Genomic DNA, 12,872 nt, shown 5'->3' with positions numbered 1-12,872 from the left:
TGCCATTGTCGAAGGTCAACTGAAATGAACATCTTTTACTGTAAGTTCGCATACTTTTCGCTAAATTAATTTGCATATACCTCAAAAAGGGAACTGCTTATTATGATAAAACGCTTCCAATCCTTTTTCATTTTTTTAATAACTAACGGAATAAACGCCAGTGTATAAACGTAAAATGTCCATTTAGTGATCATTATATTACCCGACAGGACCAACTTACACGGTGCCCGATTGAAAATGGCGAATTTTCTTTCTGACAGTACGCGTTGACTGTTGCAAATCACGAGAAATCTGCTTTTTGAAAAATCCACTATTATATAAATCAAGAATTTCCGCTCTAAATATGTTGAGCGGGGTTTCCCGGCGGGCTTTCTGGTTTTCTGGTTTCATGTATTGTTCGTATAATCCAATCAGAAATCGAATTTTGATTTGAATATTGGAAACGACTAACGGGTTCAATTTTCAAATAATAGATTCATTAATAGAATCTAGGGGGGTACGCTTGACCTGGTTCGACTGTAAGTGTGGTGACACAGAGGCAACATCACCCACATATAACATATAACATAAAAGATATAACATCTCGCATTGTTTTATCGGATCTTTTACAACCTGTAATCAGTAACTATGATCAAAGGCTCCTGAGAACTAACTCGTAAATGAAAAATAGTGGCAATCTGAATTACGCTGAGAGGTAATATTTTACCGAATTTACCGCATTGAAACAATGTACATTAACTGTAATGTACTGTTCGCCATTCCAGTCGTTCGAGAGCTTGTCCGGTCTTGTGTAGTTCATCGAATTGAGATTCTGAAAACCACAACATCCTCTTTCTTCGGCGGTCAAGCGTTCTTTCAGGGCCATTTCTTTTAATTTTGAACTCCAAAAACCTGTATTTTGACTCAAGAAGAAGAGGAACTTAAGCGAGCCGTGAGAGTACGCCATACAGTATTTGGTGGAAGTTTACTGTAGCCCAACTAGTGACGATGCAAGGACCGAGCGAGCGACATTCCCGTACATTACGCCGATAATTCGTTCATTGCGATTGCGAGTATTCGATTCACGAGTTAAAAACCACGGTCCTATCTACTCATTCTTATTTTCTCTAAATGATTGTTGGTGAAATTACCAATAAGATTCCCTTTGACTATGAACTTAAGTGAATAGGACTTTTAAACTTAATGCCAGGATAGGAATGGGGGGATGGGATAAGAGAGGAGAGGATAAGCTAAGCTGGATGGGGTAAATTACGTCACGAAGCTTGTTCGTTTACGCTTACTTTGTTTTGCCTTTATTTTCCTCAGGCAAATCGATTCAAATCTTGCATGGAAATACTCTGGAAATTGCCACGGTCCAAAAGTGGTTATTATTGGGTAAAGATTGGCAACAAAGAAGTACAAGTGTATTGCGACATGGAAAACTATGGTACGAAATAGATTTAACAGTTGAGCCAATGATTAAGAAAAGCATTTCAATCGACTTTGATGAAAGTTTAATTTGTCAACTGACATATATTTTTCCAGTAACTATTTGTTCCCCAGAATGTCTTATTTATTATTACACACGAACTCCCTGATGAAAATTTATCATTTTGAAATTTGCAAGGACTGTCAATGAAATTCTTTATTCTTGATGTTAGAAACTTCCTACAGTCTTTTGTTTTCTCAACTGAAATTTGTCAATTTTATTCAGGTGGGGGATGGACCTTGGTGGTAAGCATAAGCTCAAAAAACAACAATCATCTTCAAAGAAATTCAAACAACTGCCTCAACTCAGTGCTCTGTGTTCCTGCTCATGAGTCAGTCATCAAAGCTCGGAAGTTAAGTGACGAGGACATACATAAACTGGCACTGGCTGAAGGTAGGACAATCAGATTAATTAAGCAAAGCCTAATTCTTGGATTCACTGCTAAAAATATAATTTCAGTAATACAATGTTTCGTCTTATAGAATGAAGCATATTTTTATGCCTCAGTTACTGCAGCATTTGTCCGCGAGAATTTTACTTTATTTCCTGTGTCATGTTCATCTCCGATACACATGGAAAATTAATTTAGACACTCTGCTGTACTAAAGCTTATTTCAAGACGAGGCAGTTGAAATAATTTTTTTAATGCACGCAATGATATTTCAGACCCAACTTTTATTCAGGATCTGGTGTTTAATCGAAAAACTACCATTTCATATCTTACCAGGAACTTTCCGAGTCGATGTGGTGAAAATGAACTACTCTATGTTCTACCAGGTATGTCAAATGAAACTTTTTGGTGTAAGAAATACTAGTTATGCAATGGTTTCGAGTGGTATACCGTGAAATATGTTTTAGTTGTTGACAGTAATTTTTTCTGAATGAAAATTTTAAGCTGTCGCAGTCTCTTCAATCGATCTTTCGGCGGGAAAAATTTTGTAGGCCGCGAGGAACGGCGGGATTTTTAGTGAAATACTGCCCGTTGCATACCACAGAATATGCAACGGTTTCTAGCTTTTTGATTGGCTGTATTCTCTATGGTATAACATAAATCTTTTTTCGGACGGTTAAAAACTGTTAAAAAGGCTAACCAGGCTTTCAATTCCAGATTCCAAGTGGTCCACAAAATTTTGACTCCTCGTGCAGCACCAGCAGTGCAAAGTGAGTACCTGCATTCATTCATTCATTCATTCATTCATTCATTCATTCATTCATTCATTCATTCATTCATTCATTCATTCATTCATTCGATCCTTTTAAAAGTTGTCTCCTTGTGAATCTTTCCATCTATCAATCCGTCTATTAGTCTAGAATCCATCCGATAATCGTTTCCATTTTTTTTTTCAGATGTCCGCGCATCATCATTTCCAGCTCCTATCCGTATCACTGGGAAACAAGCAGCTGTACAAGTATTCATGAGGGATACAGTATTTCCACCGCGGATTGCCACAGAGGTAATAAATGACGGACCTTTGTTCGTTAATTGGTGTCTGTCATTTTCTCGAACGACTCACCGTGTTTCCTCAATTAAAATTTTCTCTCACCTCCTACCACCACCTTTTAGTAAGAATTAATCAGAATTATTTGCCAACTGGACTGGACCATCACGCCAACTGTTCACTGCTCCACCTGAACACTAAGCAGCCGAACGCAAGAGAAGGTGACCAAGAATTAAGAGTGTTTCATTCAGGGAAAGCGTCCTTGGCGCTTCTGTTTTTGTTTTCATGTTATGTCTTTGCTGATAGGCGAAGGAAGTTGGATATTTTAATCTGCCTGAAAATCGTCTTCATAGATAACAAAATGTTGATTTAAACATTGAAGGTTTTTAACTATATTGTTACCCGCTCCAAGCTTGTTTTGTTATTTACTAACAGGTTATGTTTAGTGACCGTCTCTTCTTTGATATCGTTCTTTTCTGCTTCTTGATATTAGTTTTTGATGGACACGATGATGGTCAGTGTGGATCTATATGGTGGTCAACAAGCTTGAGTAAGCCAAATAAAAGTATTGTTCACTAAATCAGTAATAATGAAAGGATTTGATTTGCTTTCTCAGACTGTTAGTCGGAGTATTTGTTTTAATTTAATAAACCAAAATTTAACGAACAATCTGAAAAGCACGCAAGTGGAGAAAACAATTTACTTAGGGCCAATTCCCTCCGCTAAATACATCAGCCTCCTGAAAAACGGCGTGTTTCAATAGATGATTACTTTTATTCCTAGTCACTGAGCACGATACAAAGTTATCTAACACCATCATACATGCCTATATAGTTCATTAATCACTGAAGTATGAGTAGTAGAGAAATGAGCGTTCACAGGGACACAGTGCCAACACAATAGCCAGGGGATTAACGTAATCAAAATTGATGACATCATCATCTAAAAATAGAATGATCGTTTTGAGGAGGGGACACAGGGACATAGTGACGTGACAATAGCTCGGGGATTAACCCCACGATAACATCATAGTTTAAAATAGATTAAAATTATGCCATAGACTTATTTTTAACCACAGCGGTCTACAGATTTTTTTATTATAAAGAGAACATTTTAAGGATAAAACAGTTTCTTGAATTTGGAGTCAGTTAGTGTTTATCATTGTTCGACTTAACATGTGGGCGAAATTACCGGTTTGACAGGTTTTTGAAGTTATTTTTGGATGCATGATGTCATATAGTATATAACATACATACTTTATTGTATAGCTTCCCTTGGGGGGCTCTTCCGTCATACATGAAAATAAAGATAATAATAACAATAATGAAAACTATTTAGAGAGAAAGAAAAAAATACGATAATAAAAAAACGATGAATTGAAAAGATTCTTAAAAGGTCTCTTTTTTAAAAACGCTAGGTTTTCCCGTGTTTCTGATATGCTTCGATAAATGATTGTCGATTTTTTTCCTCCACCGAAGGTGAAAGCCCTTTGGCCTTTCGCAAGCCTACACTTGGGCAGTGTGAGGTCATTATTTTGCCTGGTGTTCCTTTGGTGAATTTTTGAACGGTGTTGAAATCATTCTCGAAGATAACCGGGAGTAAGGTTGTTCATTCATTTGTATACAGTAGTCTATTTTCATTGTCCGTAAGCGTATGAAAAAGCGATTACTGCCGAGCACATTATTCACGAATTGTGAGTTTCAGTAGTAATCATACATTTTCAGTGATTCCCCCCGGTGGTGTGCCTTGTCGTGGCGGGGAAGCTTAATTTTAATCTATTTTAAACTATGATGTTATCGTGGGGTTAACCCCGAGCTATTGTCACGTCACTATGTCCCTGTGTCCCCTCCTCAAAACGATCATTCTATTTTTAGATGATGATGTCATCAGTTTTTAATGACGTTAATCCCGGGGCTATAGGCCATTTCCGAGTTGCTGTGAACTTCACTATGAAAGCGAGGCTAAGTGCATAACTTTTCATATTAAAATTAGTTTTGTTTGCACTTAGCCTCGCTTTCATAATGAGGTTCAAAGCAACTCGAAAATGGTCTATTGTGATGGCACTGTGTCCCTGTGTCCCTGTGCCAGAACATTTATTCTATTTTTAGATGATGATGTCATCAATTTTGATTACGTTAATCCCCTGGCTATTGTGTTGGCACTGTGTTCCTGTGTCCCTGAGCAAGAACGCTCATTTCTCTACTACAAGTATGAGGGGAATATTACAACTGTTATCAACTAAATCGTTAAAAAAAAGATAAATGTTGATTATACGGTTCTCTTTGTTGATTCCAAACAGGGGCCGGCAGACGTGCCTTATATGGTTATCCTTGTCCTCAAAATCCGGCATATGACAGCCTTGGGATATATCACAACCTTGATGGCTTGTTGTATGTCAAGTAACAAAGTCATCAACATTTGGACACTGCGTTTGACTTGACTTTTTGAAGTATAGAGCAAATGATTTTGAACGAGATTATTTTTAGCGCACGGTCCAGCGAGGATGGTTTCTATTTATTGATTGCTTTTTTTCGGCTTTTTATTAACCGCAGCACTGAGTGCAGGCACTACAACCGTTACTGAAAGGTACGACCTGGGAACGTTGAGCTCATGGTAATTTCCCGGCGTTTTCGGGATGTGTATCGCACCAAAGATACGAAAACGGCAAGGGTCTAATCAAATCTTCAAGTGTAGAGAGGTCCTTGTATTTTCAAATGTGCAAAGTTTGGTCAAAATTGCGTCACCTGTAGATCAAATTGAATTGCATGGACCATTTATTGAGAGCTCAAAGATATCCTTTTAACTTAACTTCCAAGACCTCCATTGTCCGTTAAATCCCTTGAGTTTGGTTTATATTTGTTGAAAGGACTCGATGAGGGGCCTAAGGTGACTCCATGAGGCGCCTATTTTTGGAAAAGGTTTGTTTTAGGACACTGCATATTATTGGGAAGATTTTTTGTTTCAAAATTGATTACTTTGACAACAGCTTACGAAACTCTAAGCTCCTGACAATTCATGGGCCGGTTTATACAAAGGGCGGTTTATTATACTATAGTAACTACCACTACTGCTGCTACCGCTGCTGCTGCTGTTGTTGCTCTACTATACTGCTACGTACTGCTACTACTACTACTACTACTACTGCTACTACTCCTACTACTACTGCTACTGCTGTTGCTGCTGCTACTACTGCTATTACTACTACTGCTACTACTACTACTACTACTACTACTACTACTACTACTACTACTACTACTATTGCTGCTGCTGCTGCTGCTGCTGCTGCTGTTGCTACTATTGCTGCTGCTGCTGCTGCTTCTGCTGCTACTGCTGCTGCTGCTGTTGTTGCTACTAACGCTATCCAGGATCCTGGGTCTTCCTAATCTGTTCTTGTATTAGAGGAGGGGGCAATATTCGTTTAGGTCCCGGGATGATGGGAAAATTGACCTAGCCAATTAAATAAAGTGTTTATTGGTATTATTATTTTTAATAATTTTGTCGAGGGAATCATAAAAAAAATCAATTCATTGTGTCCACCAATGTATTAAAAGCAAACAAACAGGCAAACAACACTCGAACAGCAACAACGGAAACGAAACTTCCTACCTGTAAATATGAAACTAATATAACTTAATAAGGTGTTATACATAGAGGGTCTAGCTTTAGATAGCACATCTGAAAATTTATAACACATTAAACAGCTTTTTGAAGAGTGCTTCTAGTTTAGGACAATCGCTGCGTGTTATTTAGATTAGTTTAGATTAGAATATAATATGTAAATTGCTACATAAACGTAAAATAGTCGTTACGTTATTTTTATTTTGTTTTTATTATTATAATTTCTTTTCTCAGGCGGGATTGTAGTAGTAGATTGTGAGTCTAAGAGGAATGTACACAATACAAATTTTCCCCAACGGATTTGCTGCATAAACTTAAAATAGTCGTTATGTTATTTTTATTTTGTTTTTATTATTATACTCTTTTTTCTCAGGCGGAATTGTAGTAGTAGATTGTGAGTCTTAAAGGAATGTACACAATACAAACGATCAATATTCAATAAAAAAAGCAAGAAACAAAGTCGCTCATGCATCTCGTGCGGGAACGGTACTACAGGACAATACATTTTTCGAAGGTTTAACACAATTGCGCAATTTGGGCGATTCGCTTTGGTTGTTCCTTTGTAACTGAATTTGATTTCTCAGCTGATATTAAATAAGAGTAATCTTAAGGCATTAAGAAAAAGGAAAATTGAATACCAAATCTGCGAATAGAGATATGGATGTCTCCTATTACTACCAACTGAGCTATCAATTGCAAACCAACTGGGAGCTGGTCCCATTCTGAGTTCGTGATATCATGACCCGTCGAATAAAGAGCAAATGAATATGAATAATGTATTGGAACTGAGGATCCAATTTTATATAAAAGGAAAGTAAGTTCCGAGTTGTTTGCGAAAATAAGGGCATGAAAGCGTCAAATCCTGTTCAAGCCTGAATTTTTCCAGTATCTTTTCGCAACTGCTTAAGTTTTCCAAAGAACTTTGAGGGTCTCTATGTTATTTTAACACATAATATGTCTGGCTCTTGGCCGCTCGCGAACGGGAATGGACCAAACAAGAATATAACGTTCCTATATTATAGCTATATCATTTATTTCCCCCTTCCACTGCCATATCGATCGCCGATGAACGCAATTCCCCAGATAAAGCGCTCGAACCCCATGAAATACAAATCATAGATGACCTCTCGTGGCTACAACACCTTAGGTTTGAAGCCACTAGATGTTTAACACCATTTGGGTTCAAGCGCATTCATTAAGGTAATTGTTAAAAATTATATAATGCTGTGAAGAAAGACAGTCCGAGGATTTGCTTGGGCAATGCTCTAACTTCTCCTTCTTTCCGTACCCTTAATAATGCATGTAAAAGATAAAGGGGAACAGAGTGTCCAAATCTAATTCTTTAATAGTCATATGCTAGTTCGTGTAACATATATGTTATGAACAAAGTTTCTAATTTGGATAACACCTGGTTGCAAAAGACCCAATCAAAACGCATCGTAAAACAGTCTCTAAGTACGTACTACGTGAGTTCATCGTTTCTTAGTACAAACCGCTTGCATGCTATTGTACTTCAGTGGTAATTTAAATATTGATGATTCCTAATGATGGTCATTTTTGTCCCCAGATGGATTTACAAATACACCCTGGGTTTTTTTTTTTTTGTTGTTGTTGTTGTTGTTGTTTGTTTTTTGTTTTTTGTTTTTTTCATAAGAACGTCTAATTTTGGAGCTGAGGCTGAACTTTCTTATATTTTTTTGCAATTTGAGGCTGAAAACGTTCTTAAGATGTTCTTAAATTACATGGTATACACTACATGTATTGCAGTAAACGGCAATGCAAACGCGATCAGGAAAGCTCTCAAAGTGCATTGCCTGCTGAGAATTGCTGATTATGACAAACCGGGATGTGTGTCACCATTGTTAATGTTATACAAAACACGCCCTTAAGTCTTTTGGTTAATTTACATTTGTTACCTTGATTTTATACTGCTGCTGCAGCAGCAGCAGCAGTAGTAGTAATCGACTCTCAGCCTGAAGAATGTTCTTAATACGTTCTTAAAATTTTGGTTAATCTCAGCCTCGATGTTCTTATAAAAATGGTTTTGATGAAAAAAACAGAGTGTATCGTTTTTAGTAAACTTGTTTTTCTCCTGCTCTTGGTCTGACATGTTTTGCTTCAAAAGACCGATCCTCTAGATAATGCACCAACCATCTCTTTAATTCTGTCTTTAATGAGCACTGGCGACTAGGTACAAAACAAAAAATAAGGTCAGTTACCATAGCAGCCATGACGCAAGTACCGAGACCGCAAGTGAATAAGAATCGAATCGCCTCAATTGCATCAGTATCGTTTCACTCTCGAAGAAGAATATGTAATTTGTTACTGGCCTTTGTGCTGTGCGGATCTTCTGCGGCTTCTCGTAACCAAAAAGATTGCTTGTGAGGACGCATTGGTGTGCACAGGTTTGTTATACTTTTTGTTGTTGTTGTTTTTTTGTTTTGTTTTTTTTGAAGGTTTTTGACCTAGTTTCGACTTTATGATAAAAATTGTGTCGCATTTTCTCGCTAATTTACAAAACAAGTTACTCATTTTACAAGTAAAAACACTACTGACCTCACACGGTTTTCGATAAGCCAGAAGTTACAAATAAGTAGTTGGATTCGAATGTTACAGTAATAGACTCATTGTTGACTCTAATCCTCATCGCGTTCAATTCTGCTAAAAATCTATCCTGTACTGAATGTTGCATGCGTGCTTATATCTCAAGTTAAACGTTAATTGTGTGTTAATTAATATTGAATTTGAAAATGAATTTTAATGAAAAAAGAACTAACAACAACAACAACACTGACTTTATTAAAAAAAAAAAAAGACAGTTACAAGGTGTTTATATACCTACCCGCAAATAGCTGAAGCTAGTCGAGGCGGGTAGATATGTTTATACTAAACTAAATACAAATACATTTGGGGTTAACAACTGAACTTCAAGGAGTTTCTTTTACAAAACAATAAATATATTTCGGTGCCGTATATGGAATGTGACAGGTGACGGTAAATGATGAAGCTATTTCTAATTCTAATGTTTTTTAAAGTTAACCTTCAAAATTCAAGTAATTTGCACGTTTGACAAAATACCAAGTTAAGATACGTGGAAAACTGTCTTCATATCACGACTAATGTAACTGAAGATGCAAAACTTGTTTAACGAGGCGTAATAAGACCCATCATAATTCTCACATGTGATCGTGCACGTACACTGGATTTAAATAATCTTATTAGGCCGCAAGACGGTCTTCTGTTCTGATCATATGGTAACTTATTTTTCCTGTTAAATTTTTACATAGGACAAAAACAAAAACAACCACAACAGAGTGGATGTTTTAAAATTGCGAAACTTTGATGTGGCTTTTGATAACTTGTCAAAAACTACGTTTTCGGGGGCACGTCACTAAACGGGAATATTTCAGTAATGTACTATACTGTAAAAAAGAGGCTTTCTTTTTTCCAAGTCCGTTTTCGAGCCTTTCAAAGGAATATTTGCGTACGCTGAGACAGTTTGATATGTACGGTCTTTTTTCTTTTTGAATTGAATTGGTAAGTCGACGAAAAATTGTGGGAAGCAGATCTGCATCTTATCCAGAATTACCAGCTGCTGTTGACTAAATAACATTTCTCTTCTCAAAAAACAAAAAGAAGTATTTCCCAACATCACTTGAGTAAAAACTTTTACTAATATTTTTTTAAGTGACAAGAAAGCCAAAGAAAACGAAAAGTTTGTTTTTTTAAACGATTTAGCCTTTCCGAAACAAATATTTACTGCAAGAATTGGACCGATGGATGCACCAGTGCAGGTGAAAGTAAACAACAGTCCTCGCCTTAATTAAATTCATGGTTTCCCTAAACATCGGAATGGGTACTACATGAATGTATTTCCTAATAACTGCTTGATAAAACCTCAATATAAACAGCTTAAGGAAGAAATCTCAAGTAGTAGTTTATTTTAATTTGGCCCATGTAACCTTCTTTTGCCTTGGTCTGAACGCGTCACTATCCAAGTATTGACAAATGAAACAACAATGCAAGTGTCAATTTATTTTTGCGGTTTCCCTAATTAATACTTTTCATCAAACCCTTAAGCCTCCGTTACCGTACAGTATTCTAGTCTCATGGTTCATAAATAAAAATTTTGTTCGTTTCCATAGAGAATATGTATCACAAGTAAGGCACCATGAAGAAAATAACCCAGTAGTTTGATTGAAAATGAATCTGCAAAAAACACCATTGATGGGGGAGTCGGTATTTTTGTGATGTTTGAGCAGTCCATCACATTTGAATCAATTATTTTGTAATTTGCATGATTTATGAATTGAGTTCAGCGAGTGTTTAGAACGGCGTTTTCTGAAACGCCGAACCACTGTCGCGTTATCCGACTTACGCTTTAGTCGAACCAATTCATTTGAGTCGAACTTGCTTGCGGCAAATGTCGCACCATTCATGCGCCTATTTCAAAATTAATAGGTTCGACGAATTAAGTTCGACTAAGATTCGACGTTTGCCTCAGGCTTTTGAATTTTCTTTTATTATTTGCTTAAAATAAGTTTTTTAAAACATTTGTTATGAGCGGCATCCAAATCTCTTTTAATGTTACAGTAATAGACTCAGTGTTGACTCTAATCCTCATCCTCAATGAATGAATCCTCAATGTTGCATGCGTGCTTATATCTCAAGTGAAACGTTCATTGTGTGTTAATCAATATTGAATTTGAAAATGAATTTTAACGAGAACTAACAACAACAACAACAACACTTTATTAAAATAGACAGTTACAAGGTGTTTATATACCTACCTGCAAATAGCTGAACCTAGTCGAGGCGGGTAGATATGTTTACACCAAACTAAATACAAATACATTTGGTGTTTACAACTGAATTGTGTGAAATGAAAACTTAACAGTCATGTAGTTGCATACGTAAAAGTTTTAGCTCTTAGGCTGTCATTTACGTGTTGGCAAAACTTCGAGTTAAATATCAACTTAAAGTTCAAGGAGTTTCTTTTACAAAATAATAAATATATTTCGGTGCCGTATATGGAATGTGACAGGTGACGGTAAATGATGAAGCTATTTCTAATTCTAATGTTTTTTAAAGTTAACCTTCAAAATTCAAGTAATTTGCACGTTTGACAAAATACTAAGTTAAGATACGTGGAAAACTGTCTTCATATCACGACTAATGTAACTGAAGATGCAAAACTTGTTTAACGAGGCGTAATAAGACCCATCATAATTCTCACATGTGATCGTGCACGTACACTGGATTTAAATAATCTTATTAGGCCGCAAGACAGTCTTCTGTTCTGATCATATGGTAACTTATTTTTCCTGTTAAATTTTTACATAGGACAAAAACAAAAACAACCGCAACAGAGTGGATGTTTTAAAATTGCGAAACTTTGATGTGGCTTTTGATAACTTGTCAAAAACTACGTTTTCGGGGGCACGTCCCTAAACGGGAATATTTCAGTAATGTACTATACTGTAAAAAAGAGGCTTTCTTTTTTCCAAGTCCGTTTTCGAGCCTTTCAAAGGAATATTTGCGTACGCTGAGACAGTGTGATCTGTATGGTCTTTTTTCTTTTTGAATTGAATTGGTAAGTCGACGAAAAACTGTGGGAGGCAGATCTGCATCTGATCCAGAATTACCAGCTGCTGTTGACTAAATAACATTTCTCTTCTAAAAAAAAAAAAAAAAAGAAAAAAGAAGTATTTCCCAATATCACTAAAGTAAAAACTTTTTCTAATATTTTTTTAAGTGACAAAAAAGCCAAAGAAAACGAAAAGTTTTGTTTTTTAAACGATTTAGCCTTTTCGAAACAAATATTTACCGCAAGAATTGGATCGATGGATGCACCAATTTAGGTGAAAGTAAACAACAGTCCTCGCCTTAATTAAATTCATGGTTTCCCTAATCATCGGAATGGGTACTACATAAAGGGATTTCCTAATAGCTGCTTGATAAAACCTCAGTAACAGCTTAAGGAAGAAATCTCAAGTAGTAGTTTACTTTACTTTGGCCCATGTAACCTTCTTCTGCCTTGGTCTGAACGCGTCACTATTCCAATAGGGGTCAATTATCGAAACTGGGACTTTTACCCAATAGGGGTGCTCACGTGGAAGGAGACTATTAGACGGACAGACAAGTGTGATCGAGCGTGTTGGAAGGAGGATGCGTAATCGAATCGTTACTGTGCTTTGTTTTTATGTGTTCAGTTTCCAGTCGTTTCCAAAAGCGTTTTCAGTTTTTGCCTGTTGTTGTATTAACTACCTCCTGTTTAACTTTTAAAATCACACATAAAAGCACAGAACAAATTGCAAATGAACGTTTCTTCCAGGAAAATTGATACC

At 36.5% G+C, this 12,872-nt stretch overlaps 1 protein-coding gene across 1 annotated transcript; it reads left to right on the top strand.

Moving 5' to 3' along the window:
• Window positions 1-1,413: 1,413 nt before the first annotated feature.
• Window positions 1,414-5,433, top strand: LOC146456550 (uncharacterized). Its single transcript, XM_085092754.1, has 7 exons — window positions 1,414-1,426; window positions 1,694-1,861; window positions 2,196-2,245; window positions 2,577-2,629; window positions 2,816-2,922; window positions 3,401-3,457; window positions 5,207-5,433. Exons 1-7 carry the CDS (start codon window positions 1,414-1,416, stop codon window positions 5,308-5,310), a joined length of 552 nt encoding a protein of 183 aa, XP_084948880.1. The 3' UTR covers window positions 5,311-5,433.
• The last annotated feature ends 7,439 nt before the right edge of the window (window positions 5,434-12,872 follow it).

Source organism: Pavona decussata, unplaced genomic scaffold (assembly GCF_977016875.1).
Source record: "Pavona decussata unplaced genomic scaffold, jaPavDecu1.1 SCAFFOLD_254, whole genome shotgun sequence".
In the NCBI taxonomy this organism is placed as follows: Eukaryota; Metazoa; Cnidaria; class Anthozoa; order Scleractinia; family Agariciidae; genus Pavona; species Pavona decussata.
The sequence above is the reverse complement of the archived record's forward strand: the minus strand, read 5'-3'. Positions and strand labels throughout refer to the sequence as shown.

What these genes read in the sequence shown, in the direction of transcription:
- LOC146456550 (XM_085092754.1), top strand. An exon ending in TGCAGCACCAGCAGTGCAAA is followed by an intron (nt 2,630 to 2,815) that starts GTGAGTACCTGC and finishes TTTTTTTTTCAG; the next exon opens with ATGTCCGCGCATCATCATTT. An exon ending in ATGGTGGTCAACAAGCTTGA is followed by an intron (nt 3,458 to 5,206) that starts GTAAGCCAAATA and finishes GATTCCAAACAG; the next exon opens with GGGCCGGCAGACGTGCCTTA.